General features: G+C 41.7%; 1 protein-coding gene across 2 annotated transcripts in view; it reads right to left on the bottom strand.

The window, feature by feature from the left end:
- Positions 1–24,460, bottom strand: part of rab6ba (RAB6B, member RAS oncogene family a) — a 45,278-nt gene that overhangs the window by 3,767 nt on the left and 17,051 nt on the right. The window contains exons 2-7 of one of the 2 annotated variants that reach the window (XM_076079236.1): positions 20,317–20,375; positions 11,475–11,528; positions 10,987–11,092; positions 9,139–9,250; positions 3,376–3,469; positions 1,823–1,889 (exon numbers count right to left, since the gene is read on the bottom strand). In XM_076079236.1, coding sequence (XP_075935351.1) covers positions 1,823–1,889; positions 3,376–3,469; positions 9,139–9,250; positions 10,987–11,092; positions 11,475–11,528; positions 20,317–20,375 — 492 coding nt within the window. The remainder of the gene's footprint in view (positions 1–1,822; positions 1,890–3,375; positions 3,470–9,138; positions 9,251–10,986; positions 11,093–11,474; positions 11,529–20,316; positions 20,376–24,460) is intronic. The other variant, XM_076079237.1, reaches the window with a different exon arrangement.

Raw genomic sequence — 24,460 nt, 5'->3', positions numbered from 1 at the left:
ATATATAGTGAGCCATGTGGTGGTGGTGGGGATAGACTGACCTGCACTAGTGATTTAACATGCATGGGAACAACTTTACAGCCTGTGGTGTGATCCGGTGTAGCTTTTCTTCTAGCCATATAGCTCATTGTAAAAGTCTTATCATTTTTTTACTGCGATTTAACATAATATCACTCTGTTTTATATAATATCTAAGTGGTCTCTGTAGGAGTGGGGCATTTATTTATGTCGTTGGGTGATAACTGTGTTGGTGAGACAGTGCGGTCATCTCTGTTGGTCTGTGTTGTTGGGTTCTTTTCATTAGCTGATTGATTTTCTCTTTTGCCTCAGGCTACATCCACATGATCTTTTGCTATGTTTACACCTAGTGTCCAAACTACTCCGGAGTTTTATCCAAAATCCGGCGTTGCGTTGTAGTGTGGACGGGCAGAAACGGGTTGATGCAGGACAACCCATGTTTGTTACTTGATTGAGTCTTAGCCGTCATGATGTGTCCTTCCCTGATCAGTCACGCCGCCGGAAGAAAACAAACAACATTAGCCTCGATTATCGATCGACTACCAGGTTAATTCAATATGGATGACAGATGACAGGCGTTGCTGACCTTGTTGTCTATACTAGCAGCTGTTGTGCAGTTTAATTCTGCATTTTATAATTCTACTACTGCTGACATGTGGAGGAAGCAGCTAATATTGGAGCGATATGGGAGTCCGTGTCCTACAGTTATCAGCCCTACAGAGCGGACATTTAAAGTCATGGTTTGCTGCTTTGAGGAGGGCGATGCACACAAAATGGAGGACTTTTCTTATCAAAGCTTATTTTGTTCTGCACAACTATTGTGAAGTTCATAGTGAAACTGTAAACGAACAAAAGCATAAATGCTCTCCAGTACGACAGACCCTTCCAGCGACACGGCAGAGCTACGAGTGAGACAACAGACAACGAAACCGAGAAGAAACTAAATCTAAATAGTTTTAAATGCTTAGATTACAGTAAATACAGAACTGTGGGGGGTTCTAACCCAAACACGGTCCAACCAGTGTCTAAAGGGCTTTCTTCCAGAATCAAACCAATCAAAGTGGAGTGCAGATATATTATGTGTGAAATGCCTCTTTAAAATGCAGACTACAAAAGTCTAAATGAGTGTGAAGTGTAGGTTGCTTTATTGTTACCCACGTCTGATATATTTACAGATGGACTCAATGCGGGGGAGGAGCCAACACAGCCTGACTGCTCTTTTAAGTCATTGATTAAAATGACTGCTGAAATCGGTCTCAGCTGCTGTATTTACCTCCTTTGACATCAGATATGAACACTCTTGAGTCAGATCGCTCCTTCAATGTAATCACAACAAATTAATTCTCCAAGACTGAAAAACCATCCAACATGCTCTCAATGACTGTGTGATATTTAAATGATTTTGCAGTGTGAAAAGCTCCTTCCTGAAGAACAGAATGTTAGAGTTGTGTGTTAGGAGAGTGAAAAAGGCTGCAGCCCACTGACTAATCTTCCACAGGTGGAGCAGTGACATGCTCAGATGACAGCAGCAGATATGAGGTGCCAGTCAGCAGTCTGCAGCAGCAGCACGGACGGATGGCAGGACACCGAGGCTCCTGCCGCTGGTTTAAATGAGCCAACCTGCCTACCCGCAATGCTAAACCAGTTAGCAAGAGTGCCGTGGTAAAATCACATTTAATTGGGCACTGATGCTATCACATGAAAGACTAAAATGAGAAAATGTTTCCTCTGAGCGGTTGGAATATTATTATTAAAATAGGTTTCATGAAAAAAAGACATTTTCATGAAATGGGTCAAAGGATACTTCCTTCTTTGCTTGTTTCTTGCATACTTTCCATTCCCGGAAGAGCAGCGGCCACACGCCGGAACAGCTGGAAAGACAGACACAGAATGAGGGCATGTTATTCTCATGTAAGGTGAAGATAATATGCAGCGATCCAGATAATATCCATACATTTGTTTTCTAATTTCCATGCAGCCATTTACTATTATTCATTTGAGTTGGATATGAGCTCGCTTTAGATTTGGTTAATCCCATAAACATGAGAGGGCTGACTCATTTACAAAGTTACTTGACAAAAAAATAAAAGAATGTCTTGAATACTGTGACTCTAACCTGACACAGAGCGAGTGTCAAGTCTCAGCCCATGTTCACTTTTATACGATTAACACAAACAGTTGCAATTTTGGTTTCCTCTCATGGTCAAGATACCATCCTGTAGAATGATCAGCTTCATCGACTTGTTTGAAATTATAATCATAAATCTGAAGAAATCCCAGCTTAACAGACAAAAGGACAGCAGCGTTGGACAAACAAATAGAAGTATCATCATATGTGCTTGTCAGATAACTACATTCAAATCAAAGGTCCCTGCTTCACATTAATATATGTATATACATGAATGGCTTATATCACTGTTTTTAATCAAGCATGCACGCATTTGGACCAAACTGTATCTTAAGCATCTGTTCCTTCGCTCTTTTGGGTATTTGTATTGTAAAATTCAGTCTTTGCAAAGAATTTAAAAATAAGTAAAATCATCAATCATCTCAATTTCGGGGAAACACAACAAATGAAGTCATGTTTACGTGATGATTTGACACATCTTCCAGTGGCATTGATGCTGACACTTCATCTCAGTGGATAGCGCTGACACAGCCAAACAGCGTGAACGCCGCGGCCTTCGGAGGCAGCACTGTGACCTTTGTCTTAAAGGTTTCACACCACTCTGCTCCATCCTGGCATTTGGCTGTCAGAGGTAAGGTGAAGAATAGCCTCCTCTGTCTGAGAGAGGCGCCTGCCAGCAACACCATTCACTGACGGACACAATACAGCTCGCCTTCCTCTCGCTACTTATTAACTCAACAGGCAGTCGTTGTTTGTGACCACAAACATCTGCTCAGAGACAAATCGCTGCTGTCGAACCGGGCTCCGTTTCCCTTTGTATCTGGAACCCACTAATTTCTCTAAACATCTATTAATTAAATGTCACTAAAATGAATGAATACATGCACAACTCAGCCTTGGTCAGATGCTAGTAGTGGCAGCATGGAAGAAAAACTGCTATACTACTATGAGTAAGGTGTTTGTATGAAAAACAAGGGACCTTTAGAAGGTACCCTGTGGAGGTTTTGACCACCAGCCATATGGAGCAATGTTTTAGTGAGCGGGTCCCCACGGGGGGTTCAGACGCTGTTCTTCCATCCGGGAGGCACTGAGGTAGAAGTGTACTTACACCAATCATGCATGCTTAAGAAAAAACACTTGTATGGTATTTCTGTAATTGCACGAGTCAACCAGAATGGCCTGGGATTCTTTATTAAAGACGGATGTAATCATCAGACAGGTGAACTCACCTGTTTGACGTTGTAACCTGTCTTGGCGCTGGTCTCTATGAACATGACGCTCAGCTCTTTGGCCCTCTGTTCGCCTTCCTCAATTGTGATTTGCCTGTGAAGAAGAGGAGAGTTATCAAAACGTTGCAGATTAATGCATTACCAAATAATAGCAAACAGTTTACAGTCCGTGGGCACGAAGCGGAGGCTGATTTCCTCACAACGACAGACAACAGAGACAAGCGGATGCTGGACAAAGACTCACAGTAAAGCTCACTATCTGCAGCTGAAGCTGCTGTTATTCTAGGCTGGTGAGGATACACCAGACTTAATTAGCTAATGACTGAGAATGATTAATTATATTGCCTTGCGAGACATTAATAACGGCCAATTTGCATCCCGTTTTAATGAATCTGGCAGCGTCCGTTTGGCTCTCGCTGTGACGCGGAGACTGTGTCAGGTGTCCATTAAAGCAAGCGGAGAGATCAGAGCAGTCCTGCTGACTCCGCAGCAGCTGGTTCGTTAAGACGCCTGGCTTAAATCAACCTGCCGCTAGTCTGCTGAGAAGACAATGACGTCACTAGAATGTTCCTCTTAACACAAAGGACATCTACCGTGTACAAACAAAATAACTTTGACTTTTAACTAACCCCCAAACTGGCTGTAACGCCAGTCTAAACATACCCACAACAACAACTTCTCCTGTTGTGCGGAGCCTCAAACAGAGCAGCATTGTGCTCCTCCTTTGCATCACAGCGCAGAAGAAAGAGAGATTCAGTCTTTGTGAGGTGAGGAAGAAGAAGTTTCTGCAGCGAGAAGAGAAAACACTGCACAGGAGATGTATTTACATAATATCTCCAGCTGACAGAGGTGCACCGGTGCTGCTGTGGCTATTTCTGGATGCACTCGTCTTCAGTTCCAACTTAAACACCACCGAGGCTTATTCATCATCAGACAACAATGGGTGTGAAACACAGTATGTGGCATCCAAGCAACATTCATGCATGCTAGAGCAGCTCTTACTTTAGCCACTTGTGATCACATCTCTTCAAAAGGTAAATGCAAAGAAGGGTCATTATGAACTCGAGCATAACAAAAAGATCAATTTCATCTTCATTTTTTACTCTCCTAGAGGGCATTAACTTGTCTTAACTTTGATAATGATACATCCCTATGGAGGCCTTTTCATTGTTTTTAAATAGTCCGATTCTTCACTCAGAGCTGCACTAATATATCAATTCAAACCAGATTTCTTCTTTAGTTTAGAGGGTATGATTTAAATTTTGTTTTATATTTATTATTGTTATTATCTACCCAACTGTTTTGGTAAATGTTTTGTAAAAGTTTAATGGAATCTTAAGTAAAGAGGTAAAAATTAAAGTATGGTTTACATTTTGTACTACCTTGTCATCTGCAAGTGACTTCATCATTTCAAGTGTTGATTGTAAAAATAAATGTTATTTCTGTGTATATATATATATATATATATATATATAAGGGATCAAATTATAACATCCCAGCCCATAGTTACCAACCCACAGAGAGTTATTACTCAGCTCTGCAGATCTTTTTAGCTTTCATAGTTTTAGTTTTATGGCCCCAAACTTTACTGCTTCGGTTCAGCAGCAGCAGGGAGCTGTGATAAATCCACAGTGCACTACCGGCTTAGCACCAAACCGCAGACAGACATGGTTAGCGGCTAGCTGGTGAACATAGTGGAGCGTTTAGCTGCAAAACAACCTGACATTTCCCCTCAGGAATAAGTGGAGACAGAAACACAGCAAAAACTGCAAGTATTGGACTTACAATTGCCTTGCAATAGCAATTGCAATTGGACTTGCAATTGCTAAATGAATGCTAATGCTGCTCTAGTTCAGCAGCTGTAAACCGTAACTGAAAACTACCCACCAAAGTATTGCAGTAGGAGTATAGAAAAAGTCAGCGTGCGGCACATCAAGCTCCTCCTGGTTGATGCTGCCTGGTGTACGATGCATACTTGGTTTCTCTTATCCAGGGCTCCGGGGACTCTGCAGCCCCTAAACTGTGCATACTCCAACACCCCTTGGTACTTAGCATTGGGAGAAGCTCCACCATGTATGAACACACCAACAAATCAAAGAGGGAGTCCAGCTGACGGAGGTGCTGCTCTCAAGCAACTGATAACCACATTGCACCATATCAGAGTAATGCAAAGCCCTCAAATCTCTGCTTCTTCTCAGTGATGTCTGAGGTGGGGTTAGATGTGTCAGGGCTGATCAAGAGGAAGACAATGGAAGTCCAGAGACACTAACAGCTACCGAGAAACAGACCCAGAGAAAAACACAGTCCATCCCTGCCAGACTTGTATCTCTCCTCACGGTGTTCCAAGTCATTTTTCAATGTCAATTATTTACAGTGCTGTCAGATCAGGTGCCAAGTCATGTCCTCAGACACTGACATACGATGCACACGCGCTACTTATCCTTTTTCATTTGGTGTATATTCTGACATTGTCACATAGTGAATCCAAATAGACTCGTCATTATCAGTTCTGACAGAGTAGCATCACTGTGCCCACAGTGACACCAACATTCATCATCTCTTGTATGTGCAACATTTACTGGCTCAACCACATTTGCACGAGGTCAAAAAAAAACTGTGGGGTGCTGTCGTTAAAAAAAAATAGGAAAAAATTCATATTTGTTTCTGCACTGATTTGGGCAAAAACCTGTCAGGCTCATCCACACAGCGATAAGGCTGACTCATCAGTAGGAAGGAGCCAATTAAGAGGAGATGCAGAGATTATGTTAAAGCAGTAAAGAGCCTTAACTTCTTTACCAGGGAACATTTACTGGAGTTTTAACTTCCAGACCACATTAAGACCCAACTGCAGTCATAAATGACCTCTACATGAAAGTGAAACGGTTCAGGAGTTTTCTGGAGTCTAACATTTTCAAAATAATTTCATTTAACGCCACCGCTGCTGTGGACTAATATCACAGCTGTGGTAGTCCTGGTGTTAATGGAAACCCATAGGGGACTCTATTAAAATGATAATGTAAACTTGAAAATGAAAATGTAATTCCCCAATAGCATTACAATTCTACACATACGTGTGCTATTTAAGTATAAAATTAAAATGCAATAATCCTTTATTTATTATTATTGATTATTGCATTTTCATATACACATCTGGGCGTGGATTTAAATGAAAAAGGAAAAGCTGTTCGACATTTCCCTGCTCTACAGCGGACAATATTCAAATGTTGATTCAAATTTGAAAATGAAAATGCAATGAAAACAATGTAGCCTGATTTTCTGTTTTTGAAAAATGAATATTTATATTGAATAATAAATGTATATTTAAAAATGAAAACAACACTTGACCTTTCATTTTCAACAACTTAACCTGCCGTACAGTGGACAATGTTTTTTGCACTTAAATTTCAAAATGTGAATTAAAGTTTGAACATTGTCGACTGTACATCGTGGTACAACTTTAGAAATGAAGTGTCAAACAGCTTTTCTATTTTCATTCTAATATGGTCATTGAACACCTATACAAGTATATACCATTTCAATAAAGTCCGCTTTGGGCTTCCATATGCTTTGATATCATCTTAAATATGCTCCCTGCTACATTGTGGAAACAGACGGGATACTCAGTCTTACTGTACCTTCACAATCTCAATCTCAAAAACAAAAGCTCTTGCCTTTGGTCTGTTGTAATGGCAGCCATGAACATTTATCGACAGATCCAGCGAGATGCATCTTGTAAACTGCCATCCCAGCAATATTCTTATGCATGCCCTTCAGTCAGTGACACGTTGTTTCTCAGACACTAGAGTGCCAATGGCAACTTCTTTCTGCTGCTCCTCGACATCCTCGACATGTTAACAATGGAGATATTACTTTTTCTGCGCGGGCACGTGATGCTGACAAGAGGAATTCAATTATGTGTGATGATTTATGCATGGTTACTCACCACATGAGGACACATTATTTGAGATCATTCTCCCCTGAACACTTTAACAAACCCGAAGAACAGGATGTAATCTGATTCTATGCAAGAGGATCAAACCAAATCACTCTAGACCACGCTACCACACCAACATCTACCATGGTGGCCCATTGTTTCCTTAAAATGACACCAAGATCAGTCAACCAGACCAGAAAGTAGATGGTCAGCTGTTTTAGTAAAGTGTTGACTTGGTAAAAACTAGGATAAAGGATGTCCCAGAGGACTGTCGCCACGCAAGACAAGAGAACAGCAATAATACAGAAGAAAGATAGATTACTGGACTCCTGACTTATGCTCAGAAATATGCTACTAATGACAACTAATGAGTACTCTTGATGTATGTTGTATGTTTGAAAGACCAGAAACAAATGCTTTATTGTATATAGGCCGCCATCCATTCGAGCGTACCCAAAAGGTTCTGTCAGGGCGAGCGCACCCAAGGAGTGCTTGAGCGGACACCATCCCTTCATTTCTAGCGCCATCTGCTGGAACAGTGCGCATGTGTCGTATCCCACAGCTCAAGGCCGTGTCCCAGCCTTCACTCAGGAGCCTTGGCTCAGGCACAGCGTTACTCTGAGCTAAATACCAATGTGGACATGCTCACAATAACAACCATGCTGCTCTTTAGCAGGTATAATGTTTGCCACGTTCACCATCTTACTTTAGTGTGTTAGCATGTAAACGTTTCTCTATTTCACGTTCTGGAGCGCAAACAAGGCAGAAGCAGACGGTGCTTAAGCAGTCGCTGCACATATGCAGGAATAAAGTGTTAATAGTGCGTGTTTTTTATTTGTGTTAACTACTCTACACTGCCTTTTTTGGATGGTTCTGTCTTGTAAAAAAGATAATGCAACACAAGAGACTACCTGGTAAAAAAATGATCTAACAGAATCAATAAAATTCTGCTTATTTCCTACACTTCTTAAAGATGTCAGGATTAGGACTTTTACATGAAAACAGGAAGCAACATTGGAACTAAAGACATTTTACTGATGACTTTGTATCTGTATTCCATCTCGAGCAAAGAGAATACACCATTAATGCATTTTGGCACAAGCTATTTTATGGTTCAATTCTCCCTTTATATTTCTGCTTTCGTGTCATCTCATCTGTTTCAAATCAATTTCTTTCTCCTTCTCAGCTATATTAAACATCAGCATGTTCTCACCCTTTCCTCACTATAGAGTGATATCAATTATATACGTACATATGTGTATGAAAAAGTAATTCCTTTGTGCACAGCGGTCATGATTGCTCAAGTGTCACCAGGGGCTAAACCACTGAGTCATTTCAACAAGCAAGCAATCATTTCCCCTTTCAAAGCAATATGAGCAGCTGAGTTGCCTAATGTTCCACCATAATTACTATGACAACACTAAACATAACCTGTTATGCTTATGAGTGCATTCACTTCGATATATAATAGAGCAAATGTTAATTTCTCATACCTGTCTTCATAAGAGACTGAGGTGGCATTATATTAAATTCATATGTCAAATTATGGAGTTATTCTGGTCCCAAGATAATCAGTTCTGTCTCATTAACATACAGATTTATTCAGCAAGTTGCTCCGACATCTAATCAAACCATCTCCTCTGCAGGGAGTCAGCCTGATGTTTTGTTCTCGAGGTGCTCGGCTGAATGTTCCCACAGACGGACGGACTGACACTGCACATCATGGTTGCCATGGTGTCAAGACATGAAAGGAGATGCTGACTAAAAAAAGGCAAAAACGCGCTGCAGGTGCTGTTGCAGGAGGCAGGTTTCGTCTGAAACATACACACCTCTTATCTGCCAGATCTGTTTTATTGCCGACGAGCATGATGATGACATCACTTCCTCTCTCTGTTCTCACGTCCTCGATCCATTTCGATGTCTGCTGGAACGAGTTCACATCTGTCGAGGAGGAGAGACGAAGGGTAGTCAAATTAAAGATGCGGTTTAAGCAACTGTAGCAACATTCAATGCGCTGACACGTCTCCTGCTGCTACTGCTCTAAACAAATCTATTAACCTTTCATCACGATTTTTAAACACTGACATGCTTGGTGTTTTTATAACAGGCAGGAAATAATCTGCGGATACAAAATGTATCCAACGAGTTGTTTTACCTGCTGCTGCTAAGCTGCTGCTAAGATATTAATTCAAGAAACAAATCTCGCAAATCCTGATGTTAAGATATTAGCTGATGGATGATACTGGACGATAAATCTGTGCACAGCTCTGTAGCATGTTGAAGATCTTCATAAATCCCTTTGACCTTGCCAGGTCTATTGAGTATGCAGACTTGCTGACATGCAGACTTAGAGTCGTATTGTATTCTTGGACTGGGAAATTGATGAGACAGGCCCCACGTCTTTTTCAGGGTGGAAAAAAAAAAGAGCATGGTTTTGGAGGATGGTAACCCATAATTTTTCCATAAAATCAGTAATAAAATTCACTACCTGAGGGCAGCCATATTACATCAAGTGTAATTTGCTCTTTTAAACGATTAAATAAAAGCCACAGACAGATTCGAGAGGGAATAAATGTCATTCTGTCACGGAAAATGATAATAATTCCTCACAATACTGGATATTACATGGTTTTACCTCTATGGATGAGCAAAGACCACCTTCTAAAAAGTACAGTTAAATAATTCTGTTTCACTTCCTGACTACTGTGAAGCAGAATATATTAGCAGGGCGATGTATTCAGGATAAACGGTTCTTTCCATAAGGCATTAATGTATAAAGTATAAAGGGCGTCATCATCGAACCTTCTCCCTTTCAGCTTCTGCTTCTCCTCCTCCAAGAAGAACACAGGACATGTAGCTAAGAGCCTTTAAAGTGGCAAACTCTAAGATTGTCATTTATATAAATCACTGTTATGATTGAGCCTATGGCCCACTAATGAAAGTACATTTTGCAGTATCTATGGCGACATACCCAAGAAAGATGCTGTATTAAGTTACTGGTAATGCAAACATTTCCTACCGCTGCCGCTTCACCGTAAAAGCATTTCACCGACGAAACACGAGTTGACTCTTATTACGGAGTCACAGGAAACGTGTCAAAAAAAGCATCTACAAAACAAGACACGGGCCATTTTCTGCATTCAGTTTGAAACGTTGCAGGGAGCAATTGAACATGAAGGAGCAGCCACAGTGAGCTGTTAGATGTGGTTATCACATCTCCAACTTCTGAGCGAGGTAACCAACTACTTTCACTTTCGCTGTTGGCAGGCTCGAGCCGTGTGCAGCATAAAATCACATCACGGTAGAATAATAGAAAAAGGCCAATTATTGCCCGACTTCTTAATTAAAACAATAGTTTGTTCTGCTGCCCCCAGTGTTGTTGGACCTGTCGTATTTAACTGCATTTGTTGTTACCACTTAATCAAGCAGGAATGAAATCTTAAGGATTGCCACCTTATTAAGAGGATTTGAGAAGGGGGAAGCAATAAGTCTCATCTCAATGTGCAGTGGATCCAACTTTTCTTTTGGGAAATATCAAAGAGATATTTGTCAAATCTGAGCCAGTGAAGGTTTTGGCCTTTGAGTAAGAGAAAGGTGAACTCTGGTTACCTGTGTTGACAGTAAAGCGGTAAACAAAAGATGTTATGATATTCAAATACGTCATAAGGGACACTGACTTGTAATGTCGTAGACCACCACAGCCACAGTGGAGTCCCGTATGTAACTGGGGATGAGGCTCCTGAAGCGCTCCTGTCCCGCTGTGTCCCAGAGCTGCAACCTCACCTGGGGTTCAGAGAGAGACAGCTGAGGAGACTGAGATTATTCAGATAGTCAGAGAGCCCCGAAACAGTCGGCTCTCTCCACACACACACACACACACAACATAATAATGGCACAAACAGATATGCGTCTGAGGGTACTCAGCGCGAGGTTCACACTCATTATTTATACGAGTGGACTCCTCGTGATGACACATCCAAGGTCGTACTGCTGTATGAAAAGATTCCTCGAGGTAAACAGACATGCAGACACATTGCATTCATCTACATATGGCGAGCAAGACAGAGGACACGCTGTTCATCAGTAAGCTCATGCATTATTGTAGAAACGAGCAGAAAAAAACCCGCTGCTGACACATTGTACAGCTGTAACTGAGGCTTCTTACCGTTCGATCCTCCAGGTACATCGTTTTCGACAGGAAGTCAATTCCAATTGTGGCCTTTAGGGAAAGAAGATATCCTTGGATCAGCATAAATGTAAATCCCTCCAAAAGCAAAGAACACCGTATTTACCGAGCAGCTGAATAATGCAAGTTAAAGATGCAAAAGGGAGACAAGAGGACAGACGACCGTAAGATCCACGGTTCATTACAGTCCTGATCACATAACATCGCCTCATGTAGGGTTGTAATGAACACCTCTAAACTGTAATGCAATCCAATACAACAGCATGACAAAAAATGGCACCATTTTAGTGGACTGTTGATTCAACTCTGAGATTACCTTCATCAAATGCAGTCTTTTTTCTTTTTAAAGGGGAGCAGGCTACAGCAGTGTTTCTCAAGCTTTTTTTCTGTAGACCCATGTTGTGTATTTTGGGCCAACTTGTCACCCGTAGTTTGAAACCAAAGAGCTTTATGGGCTCCGATGTTGTCATCGTCGAGCAGCTAATCTAATCGGAGTCGGAGTAATACTTTTTAAGTCAGTCACATAAAACAGCTGAAGATAAACAACCCACTTTTTAAAAAAATGGCGAACTGTTGCGACCCAAATCACAAGAGTCCTTATTTATAAATGGGAGAAGAGTGAATCACGTTACTGATAATTCTGACCTGTCACTTCTGCATCATCTTTTATGATCTTGAATAGGCAAAGCAGCCATTTGGAAGAGATGTATGTTTGATAAATCACACCTTAGTTTTATGCATGTGGTATTGAAAACACATGCACAGTTAACAGGCTCTTAATTAAGTGTTTTAAGTAGGCGACAATTATAAGAATTATACGATCATTCAGGCTCCCTCTGCAGATATAAACGTTGAATAAAAGACTTTGGAGGAAATTCTGCACACGTTTTCTGCGACCCCAATAAAATCTCCTGCGGCCCGGCCCGCCTGTGGACCCCGACACAGTCTTTGGGAATGACGACCGTTTGTCAGCTATCAGTGTGGAAACATTCCACTTCAATAATCAGAACAACTGTTTTGCTTCAGCAGGGTTTTCATACTCAAATGGGCTGCTTCAAATCACAGCTCGTATCCTCTCACATTACCCATTTATAACAATCTAATGATAACCCTTGTTGTGTCACGAGGCAGATGGCGCCGTGTGTTTCCTCTTCAAGGGATGTTTACTTTCCTCAGCCAAGCCCACGGCTCTCTGCTGTGCTGCCTGCCATGATGTCATCGGGCGCTCCGGCGTCTACAAATCAAAACCTAGAGATTCAATGTTTAACTGCAGATCTGGGCTTGTTTGTGCAACTACATTTTTTTATTTTTTTTTATGCCAGAACCGTTCAGTTTTTGACGTGTTGGAAAATCATCCCTACTATTAGAGTGTATACGCCTTAAATATTTCGCAAAACAAAAGAGAAAGAAGGAATGATACTTGTAATGAAAGCTGGTTAAGGCAGATGTTATGCTGTGCATCCAGATGTTTGGTGTGTGAGAGTGTAGAGGGCTTGACGGTGTGCAGGACTGACCCAGGATCACGCAGCAGCCCCCAGCTGCACGTTTGTGTGACCCCGGCCAGCCAACTCCAGCACCGGCCAGCTGGAGCACGTGCTGCAGCTGGCCGATCGCTCTGATTGGCCGACGGGGAATCACCTGTCTGCCGAGGACGCGGCTTCCTGCTCGTGTCGCACGGTCAGCTTTATTTTGCTCCATTATATTTGTGCTAAGATACATTTGCACCCATCTGTGATGTAAGCAGGTGGGAGGGACGTTTGTGTGTTGTCTGCGGTACCACCCACTCTGACAGAAGTGGGCATCAGCAGCTTGATCACGCACTCGTTTCCTTGGCGATGGCAGCTCAACAACAGTGGCCTAACTCAGAGAGTCTGGCACGAAGACAGGACGTCACTTATACTCTTCCCTTACACTCAGTCACACCAGGCACTGCTAGGCTGGACATAAACCGCCTCAAAGAATTAAGATCATTACTTGATACAAGATTATAGTCAGAGAGATAAAAAAATACTTGTTTGGCTGTATCATCGAAATTAAATCCGCTACTTATTCTGGCAGAATATGCTTAAAAACAATCACTGCACATTAAAATAACTTTTTTAACTTAAAATTTGGGTCACTTGAATTGGAGTGACTTTATTGACACAATGGAGTTAAAAGCAGTTTTTCCTGCGGCATGGCAGAGGTGCTGAAGGCTCTTTCTGGCCCCAGTTTTGAAAATAGAAGCAGTTATGCATGAACGCATTAGATCACCAGAAATTATTAATATTCCTTTTCAATTTTTAACTACCGCACATTGTCAGAAGACAGACCGTGGTTCCCTGAATCATTGTGCCAGCGACCAGGGCAACGTCCTTTAACACATCTCAGGGATTTCCCTCACATTATATCCTAAATGTGTGTTTTTCTTACTTGAATATGGATATTGTATAAGGTATTGGTCTTATGATAGGTTTTTCACAAGTGAAATCATCGTTTTATGAATTGATTTTGACATTAAGAGTCATGTGGTCCATCGCACAATAGAATGTAAGAGTAGAAATCCCACTGACGGTGATGGGAAAACATATTGAATCCACATAATGCAAACACCACTATGACCGAGTCAGGGTTTCTTACTAAAGCAACCATGTGTTATATATAAATGTGTTCTCATTTTGTCACACCACAGAAAATATGTGTTATTTAAGGGATACTTTGCAGATGTTCAACCAGATTTGTATCACCAAGCTCTGGTCAAGCCTATCTAACAGTAGTGGCCCGGGGGAGAGGCGCTGGTGGCAAGCCCAGTGCATTATGGGTGTTGTAGTTTTTTGTTCTTTGTTAATAAACCTTTTTAGCAAAAGAGAATACCACAGTCCTTTTTCTCTGTTTTTCTCTTGTCATGTAGCACCACTTTCAAAAATATTTGCACCTTTTTTTTTACAACATAGACAGCCTGGTTTCATCCAACGATCATCTTTCAGAGATGTGATGCTTTTCGTTGTTGATCATCATCGTAAAATGAAAAGCTTTGGCTTTGGGACTGTTGATCAGACGGAATAAAGTGAAACTGTCACCTTGAGCTCTGGTAAAATATGACGGGCACCTCTCCTCATTTTATCCACAAAAATGAATACACAATTCATTAATCAATAAAGAAAATAATAGTTAGTCACAGCCCTAATTAAGACAATCAGAAAATATTCAAAGACAATTAGTTGTAGGTAGTTGTGACAATCCCACTATAGACCAATCCTGCAGGTAATGGTAGCAGGGTAGGTGTTACACTGGGTTTGTATGCACGTGAGGCAGCAAAGATGGAAATCACAGTAATGTGAGACATTTCCTCACAAATACCACTATGCTCAACCAGATGGAATCTGGCAATGGAAACATTACTGGACTGACACATGTGGAAGTGTACTCCACTTGTGATTTGGCCATGACATTAACTCTTAATGTGTTAACATTCACATTCAGAGAGAAATTGTAGTTTACTAGAACACTATTTATTTTTGGTGAATTCTGAGAGGAAGTGTGACTAATGTGTTTCAGCAGTGAGCGCGACACCGCAGTGATGGAGTAGGCCTCGAGTATAGTGAGGAGAAAGGATGTTTGGGACTTCTTTTCAGGCTTCAAGTACCATGTTTGTGTCCAGTAAGGCAGAGCACGGACCAATCAGCATCCCTGTGAGGAGCTACTGGCAGCTAGGGGCGTGGCTTAGGCGTTTGCGAGACGACACAGAGGGGGCGGCTGATTGTGAGTAGATGTCTTTTTTTCTAATTGTGGTATTTTTGCTTTTATTCAAGTAGAGAATCTGAACACTTCTTCCACCACTGCTGCTCCCACCAGGACTTTGACGGTCCTCCATCTGGCCTGGACTCTGTTAAGCCAATGAGTCACAGTGAGCATGCTGGCTATTTGCTCACAGCGCCGTGTTTGATGGCAGTTTGTGAGCACGCAAAATCAGATGAATTTGGAATTTACTTGCCAGCACAAGAGGGAATAGATCAGTCTATGATTAGGCCTTCTCCGTCAGACAGCAGGCTGTGTATATAATATATGAAGAACATCACAATTACAGCTTGATACATTTGTAACCACAGTAGAGTGAGTAGTGCCGGTGCAAATTCATAACTAGTCATTTTACTCATGTCACAAAGCATTATGGGTACGTTATTTTGAAATGAACCAATCCAGCAGAGAAGAACTCGTCACTCAGGCTACAATACAGTTAGAGAAGACAACAGAGGATTAGCGCTACCAAAGGTCAAGGTGACATCTTCAAACTGTTTGAATTCACAATTATATAATACTGAGAAAAGCAGCAAACTCTCACATTTCAGAAGCTGAAACCAGAGAGAGTTTGTAATTTTCTGCTTGATGATTGACTTACACGATTAATTGCTGAAAATGTATTTTCTGTTTTTGATTAATCAATTATTTGACAAATTATTGCAGCTCCACAGATAATATAAATGTGGCTTAAAATAAGTTTCGATACTCTGTCTCTATTATCTAAAATGCATTATCTTTAAGCTGTTGCTGACAAAAATCCTGTTTTGGGGGCAACGACTGATGATTTATTCAGCATTGTTTTCCCTGAACAATAGACTAATTGCTTGGTCTAACGCCATGTAACGTCAGGAAATAGTGAAAAATACACCATCACACCAATTTGACGTCTTCAAAGTTCTTGTGTTTTCTGACAAATAGTCAGAAACCCAAACATGTTCAATTTACCATCACAGCAGACAATGAAAAGGAGCAGATCCTCACAATTGAGAAGCTGGAACCAATAGCCAACCAATAGTAAAACTGATGTAAGCAATTATGATTTTCACATCATTTCAGTTTGAAGCCGTTTACTCAAATAGAGTAACACATATTTGATACTATGTGAAAATCGTTTGCAAACTAAAACATTTTTTTAATTTTGTGAAATGAAAGATTTAAATTGTCACATTCTACATTTCTATTTAATGACCAATAAATCAGATTCTTCAGTTGCTACACTGAATATGCGAGCATTTGGGCCGAGCAGACAGATGCAGTCACAGCCCGGTGGCCAGGCCTGACTGACAGCTCCACCGCGGCTGACGACAGCGCTCTGCCTCTGGAGGGCTGCGAGCCCTTTAGCATGTGCCGCCAGGCAGAGAGGACGCCTGCCTCCGTCTCTCTCGGCTGGGTGGCTGCTTGATGGGAGTCTGCTGCTTTAGAGGCAGCAAATCTGGCTCGCCTCGCTTGTGTCCTCCTGCTGACTGAAGCCACTACCACGCTCGGTTTCATCTTCCTGATGGGCCCTCGCTCTCTAAATACACTGCTACTCTCACTTCAAAAAGGACTGGACTGGATGTGCTCGGATCTAAGAGCTGAACCTGCATGAAAACAATACAAAATGTGCAGTGATTTGGTATGCAGGGCCCGGAAACGCCAACGTCTCCTTCAGGCTCACAACATCTCTCCACCGTCACTGGGCAAATGTAACCCCACCCCTCCCCCCCCCCCCTCTGAGCAGCGGCATAAACACTCAAACTGAGCTAATGCACGCAGCATTTTAATTAATACTCAAAGGTCTCTGGAGTTAGAAAAATAAACTGTACGCCTTACCTGTCACTGAGCCGGGGAAGGAAAGAGAAGAGGCATTAAGAAGCAAACACACACACGCACACACACACACACACACACACACACACACACACACACACACACACACACACACACACACACACACACACACACACACACACACACACACACACACACACACACAGGAGAGAAGGTACACTTTTAGGTGACTGAGCTTTGGCTTTGATATATGGCTCCAAAGCAGGGGTTGTGGCACCCATAATAAAATCATTAATCCACTATATGGAAATAAATGTAAAATAAAAAGAAGGCGGAGAATGAAGAGACTGGTTTTGTAGACGAAGGGTTAAAGCACTGGATTCAAATGGCTTTGTTTTTACATAGAAATACAAAGCAACTGATTTCCATATTCCTCCCTGGCTGCTGCTCCTTGTGGTGCACAGACTATTACAATAGAGCGGGGCAGAGACTGGCACTAACCAGCATATGGGGACATTATTAAATAAGCAGATGCTATCTGCCGGGCATCTGTCCGCCTAGCGCTCTGTCTGGCCTGCCCACTTTAAAATGGCCGGATGCTCAGCGCCGACTTTGACGGCTGTCAGATTGCACAGCGCTTAATTCATCAAGATGCATCGATGTTGAGAGTTACAGCGGCGGCCTTGGGACCGAGGCAGACTGCAGGCAACAGCACACATCCGCATTCACTGCAGGTAGTGGTACTTAGGAGTGTGCTGCTCTTTGAAAATGATCCTGTCATATTTACTACCCATGCATTGTAGGCCGTACTTCTAGATATCAATCTCACTACAGTCATAACACATAAGACACGCAGAAGACTGCATCTACTCCCTCTAACCCCACGACTCCACCCCGACCTTCTGAGCCTTAGTTGTGTCAAAGAATATTACATGACGTTTAATATTAACAGATTTTGTCACTCCTATTATTACTCTTTGTCTTACTTCTATTTGGAGGATAATCAGGCTCGAACCTTTGGAACTACAGTTCAATCTTTTCGGGAATATCAACAGGAAGTGCACTGTTGCCATGGATTCAGAGAGTTACGCTGCAGGCCTCAACTTTTCAGCCTTTGTTCGTTTACATTTTGGCACCACTAAAAGTGTGCCGAATCATCAACGAGCAGATCCTGTTGGATGTACAGAAAGCTATCACTGGTTTACTTAGATTCTGAAGAAAACTGAAAAACGTGATGATTCTCAGGTTCTGAAGTTATGAGGAGTGTTTTTTCTCCTCATGATTTCTCAGTCATTTATTGACGTTTATCGGATGTAACGGTATCCTAGGAAACGGTAAGTTACACTGAAGTTTAAATATGTGTATTGTGTGTCTGTGTGTTTAGATTTGAGATATGACTCTGAGACACCGAGGTAATAACAGACTTTAAAATGTACAGTAGAGGCATCTTTCCATTCTACCAGCAGCAGAATGAATGAACAGATTCATTTCTTCTCTCACCGTAGAGACACTGATGAGGTAAGATGTTGGGTAAACAGCTGTGATAATAACTCTGTTTCCCAGCCTTTGAGTCCGCAACCAACTTTGCCCAAATATAAGCCTGTTCCATAGCAATTTGTGACAAAGAGATGTTCAAAGAAACGACAACGCATGATGAAGATTCAGCAGCTTAACAACACAAAGACACGAGCCCGAACCGTCCCTGTGAAATGTCGGGCTCTGTAGTCTTTCATGACTTACGAGTGTAGAAATATAAGAGGATACAGCTGCAACTGTGAAAGCGCAGCATCACACAGCTAACACAGACAACTTAATCCACACGCAACGAGCCGCTCAAATCTCATTACAGCGCAGCACAGTACTCGTGCAAACACTGAAGAATAGAGACATGTTGGCTTTTTTTTTCCTTTTTTGGGGGTTAGCAGGATGCATTAGTAAGACCAAACAGGTCTTTGTAGCAACAACGATAATATAGTACTTATAACAAGCTGAACAATATATTCAACCATGTTCTAGCTCTTCATGCTGTGCATCTGTCTCAAAGTGCAGATGTGGCATTTTGGGAAATATGCTAACTTGCAAACGAGCACAGAGTTAGATGAGAGTATCAATACCTGTCTCTTATCCGTCTGTTAAATGTGAAGCTACCGCCAGCAGCTGGTTAGCTTAGCTTGGTTTAGCACTAAGACAGCTAGCTCTGTCAAAAGGTAACAAAATCCACCAACTACCTTCTGGAAATAAGCATACTTCCCAAATTTCCCTATTCATTTGATAAACGTTCATATCTGGAGATAAAGAGTAAGTCTTATTTATACTGAAGGGGACAAGAAAGTCAAATTAGAGGGAGCAGGTGAGGAAAAACCGAGACAATCTACAGAGACCACTGTAGTTGATTTTGAGGCAGCGCCAGATTAACGCTTGGGCTGGAGAGATTGAAGCCACGCGTCTCGAGCTTTACAAGGACCAAGAGGCTGCAGAACGTTATTAACTTGACTGGCCTGAAAGCAAGCCTGCTTGCCAATTCCATGACTGATTGAAATGTCTTTTCAAACTCACAGCTGTTATTAAATGAGGGCAACTACTCCTCAAATTAAAACTGTACAGTCGGAGAAGGTGAGGAGGTTCAGGTTTTGGGTAACAAAAGTATTCACGTTATTTCTTACTCGAAGCAAAACTTACCTCTTCTGCACGTTCAGCGCTCTCATATACTGATGGCATTTATGATTGTTCATACAATGCACAGGCTCATAACACTGTACATTCCCTCATAAAAGAGCCAGAGTGAGCTGAGAGACGCAAACACGCACTCTCTAAACTATATGAGAAGGAGGGCAGAGGAGCTTGGTGAGATTTATTTTTAATTCCTTTTTTATTACAATACAAGTAGATACTTACAAAGCAATAAAACTACCGGTTTTTGTCTGCAGACGCTTACAAAGACCTCTGCAAGTGCCGCGGCTGCAAAAGCAGTATTCTGTTTTAGGATGACGGGTGAGATTAGGCTGCTTTAGAGAGAACAGGGTTGGAAATAGTGATGCTTGAGGGCCCTGGTGTTCAGTTCAAAGGTGTCTGCTTTACGCAACAGTCATGTTGGCTACTTACTTCCTAGTTTTCACACACGCACACAAGAAAGGCTATTTCTGATAAATCTACATCCCTGATTGTCATGCGTTTGATCGATGTAAAACTACGTTTCAATGTGAAAGGAAAGACGATCAATGTCACAAAATTGATTATTATAGACAAAATATGTCCTCTGTGCAGCACCTACCTGGTACGTGTTGTCAAAGCTGTCATACATGAACCGTGTGATCAGGGACGTCTTTCCAACTGCAAGAGAAGAGAAGGACAGGATGCGTTAAACGAGAAGACGAGGCTCCATCTTCCTCTGCGCAAACGCTCCATAAAGGTAACAGCGGGATTTGGTGGTTATGGTTACAGCCATGGCTGTCACTGCTGGAGCAACGAGGAACACTCATTTTTACTGAACGAAAAGTCAACTACCTTTTTCCTTCAACAGGTTTTGCTAACATTTATCTGCAAGGCACTAAAGCCAACATACTGATTATTTGAGTACACTTTCTGGAGCGATGGGGCTCTACATGAACATTTGTGTTAATGTAGTCCCGATGACAGATTTCTGTCCTTGCTTTTCTCACAGGCTTGATGTGGGCGGGGCTGAGTTATCAAAATGTGTTGAGTCGGTTTCCAGGCCTCTGTCAATCAAATGTGATTAAATCACACCCACACAGTCCCGATGAAGTAAATCAAATAATACAAATAATACCCAACAAGTAATTTTTTGTCCGAATTATTTTTTTTTTTTTTGAAAGACCAATCCTGCTCATTTGTGCCTTTTAGTTTTACAAGAACAATACTGTGCAGTGCAGTTAACAATCTGTTGCAAACGCTACAGTTTTTAAATATTGTTGCTTCCCCTGATCAATATCTTTACATTGCAGATAATAACTTGGACTGGACAATCTCCAACCGATCACAGAAATATTCTAGCATTAATTTGAAGCAACATTGGCAATATCATCAATATCAAAGGTGAAGCTAAAGGGACAACTGATTCATTGGCTCCTTAATGCCTGTTTAGGAACGTCCATTTTGGACAAGCTGTTACAGCGGATCCACAAGAAGGAGGAGCACCACCAGTATTATAACAGTGTTCCTAAATGTACACAACCCACAGATCTGATGCTTTGCTCTGTGGAAAAAAAATACCACTGCCAAGAATCATGATGGAGGTGTGTTGATGTATGTGACTGACAGATGACTGGAAAACAGCCACCAGATTTCACATCAATTCATTAAATAATTAATCATCTTCGGACCATAAGGCATATTATACCAGAATTAATCACTTCTAGAAAAGAAGGCCGGTGAGAGGTGGTTGACTCGTTGATAGATGGCGTACATGGTTTTCAGATTTGACATCCTTGTTAATGAGGAGGAAGGCAGCGGGAATCAATCCCATCCTCTTCTTATATCCATTTAGCAGCAGTGCAGATTGGTATCTTAAACCTCTGTAACTCCAGTGGAACACATCCAGAGTGCTCCAGGTAAGTCTCATCGTTCTGTAAACACTGGCCGGACCACCATACAGTTTACATTTCATCTGCATGTATCCCCCCAGTGCAAAGTTCAACATTTGTTTGTGCGGTTTCCATTCCTGGGTCGTTATTAAACAACATGAGTCCCTCAAAAACGTGTGAGCGCAGGCGCCCTTGGTAAATATAATCGGTCTTTAATTCGCAGTTCATCAAGCTACAATTGTTTACAGAAAGAGTTTTAATCAGGCAGACTAATTACATGTGTCTGCGCCCTCACTTGGTTTCCATATCTGCGAGGCAGGATCTGATGTGCAGCTACTGATTATGCTAATGATCTCATGCTAATTCATCAATACATCATCTGGCTCACTTAGCTCCAGCGATGTCCTACTTTAGGCAGATACCAGCTAATTCATCAAGTTCTACTAACTCAGTCACGGCTTGTCTAGTGATGTGCAATTTTCGTGTGCATGGAGCTGTACTTTAAATAGTATGAAGGAGGGTGTCTTTGTCTAAACACCAAAACCAAAAAATACAAGAGCAAAAGTGTAAGGAATGTTTGTCTGCTCTAATGTCTCACGCTAGCATGCCTGGCTAACTAGTAACGCACAGAGACATAGCGATACTTCCAAGACCACGGGTTAGCATATCATTAGCTAACTACATTATTATGTGGGGTTACAGGTTACGTTAAACCCCTATTCATGATTAACATAACCACTAATGTCCTTCTAAACACTAGTTTTGGACTGCAGCAAGGAGCCAGCACTATAAACCGAGAGAGAGTGATGAAGTTACACCATTGCTCGGGCGAGAGGGAGTTTCCCCATTGGCTGGTGCTCTTTCAAAATGAATAGTTTACTTTAGTTGACAAGTTTCTAAACCCCCTGATTTCAATGTGGTAAAATTACTTTTACATGGAGAGGTCATCTAGCAGCCTCTGTTTGACATTTTTGTGGGTTAATTGCAGGAGGCAGTTAATTCCACTCTGTAGCACCAGCATAGATAAAAGAAACCTTACCCATCATGTTGCCCTTAAGTGCATATTTAAGGCCTTTTTTTTACTGCAGGTTGGAAACTAGCTGGAAACCTTTGAAAGCCGAGTCTGTAAATTGTACGTCTTTTGAGTTGGACAGTTACTTGGACACATTTTGAAGACATTATCTCGGTGCCATGTAAACTGTAAGAGGCACTTATTACTTTTTGACACGTAATCAGTGATGACGACCATCAATAGTTGCAAGCCCTATGCATTGCAATACAATGACACATGACACAGCGCTCTCTGTGCCTCTCGCTCCCCGCTGAAAGCTTCACATCTCAGATCAGACGGTAGTCCTTATTTCTTGCTCAAAGTCAAGCAGTATCTGGGAGAGTGTGCTTTGAACAAAATCTGAACACACACCATAATTCGTTCCCCAGAAAAAAGGGGGACAAGCATACTTTGATTTCTCCTGGATGTATGTATAAAACAGCGTAATGATGCACACTGAAGTACATAACCGAGATGTTACACCGCAGCACTACAGGGACACATTAACACGGCCTTAATGTCCCCATCCAACCTGCGGAATTGTCCTGATCTTGAAAGGCTGAACTGAGTGTGGCATTCAGTTTTTTGTCAGTATCTCCATAACTCCAGGTCTGTTTGTGTGAATTTAATTACTGGGGCGGTAGCAGGAAGCTTAGTTACGCTTGTGGCTGCAATAATTTAGTGAATTTTCCGTTCGGCTGAAAAGAAGTGACTAACAAGGCAGATTTTTGATTACATTTTGGAATTAGCTCTGCATTTCTGAACATTTCCTCCACCGTAAGCTTTTCATCTGCTTCGCCGTTAACACTTAACACTATTCTAGAGATTATGATGGGATCCAAATGATTAGTAGCTTTAGTCAGACATAAAAGTAAAATCAGAGGCAGAGGCAGAGATAACATGGCAGAGAGCTCTTTTCATTCAGGTCGTAACAGAGGTATGTTCTCACAGGGCGAGAGGTTTACACAAACAATGTACTTTAATCAGCGTAAAAGCTCAGCACGTACTTCATCACATATATCAAAAAGTTAGACGGCAAAGGTCGACTGGTTTGATATTAAACTACATAATGGTACGTATTCCCTTGGGTGTAAGAGGAATTGTGCAACAGTTATTGATAGCACCCATTGGAAGGTTTCCAGGCCGTCTGTGCAAATGTCTCATCTTGACATTTAGGCTATTCAATGTAGCTTTTTCTTCGGTGTCTGACACAAATTGATTACCGTCAAACTCTAATTAAAGTGTACCTTAATGACAGGAGAAAGCTGTCCACCGTGTCCACATCATGTCCTGTCGATAGCGGCCTAATTCACCCGAACCGCCTCCATGTGGCAGTAATGTTAATAAAGACCCAGTGGGCTTGTCTTAAGACGTCTCATTCAAGTCCTGATCGGCTACTGGGCTCAAAGGGGGGCCTCAAAATTCTTCTTGTTTTACCTTAACTAATGGAGGGACAGGACGCTGCACGGCGTGCTGTGATGTCTTGATAACGTCCCGAATAAGAGCCCTGCCCTTTTAACGACATGATCCCTTTTCAATTTAATTTGCTTCTGCTGCAAGCCTACATTAAAGTACTCAAATGGCTGTGGTCATTTTATATGAAGAGTTATTTTTTTTATGTCTTGTAGCTGCAGTAGGGGTTAGACGGGATGAATTCAGGAGGTTACATAAGGCGTTTAAAGCGTTGTATGTGAACTCGACGACACCAGTTTCTATTTAGACTTGCAGTTAGATGATCCACATGCTGGCATAGACATAGACAGCACCATCTGATGGGACTGTTTGTGGTTTAAGTAGATGTGGTTGCATTGGAAATGATGATT

The sequence above is a fragment of the Anarhichas minor genome, unplaced genomic scaffold, assembly GCF_050575085.1.
Source record: "Anarhichas minor isolate MPS153535 unplaced genomic scaffold, ASM5057508v1 ptg000071l, whole genome shotgun sequence".
NCBI lineage: Eukaryota > Metazoa > Chordata > Actinopteri > Perciformes > Anarhichadidae > Anarhichas > Anarhichas minor.
The sequence above is the reverse complement of the archived record's forward strand: the minus strand, read 5'-3'. Positions and strand labels throughout refer to the sequence as shown.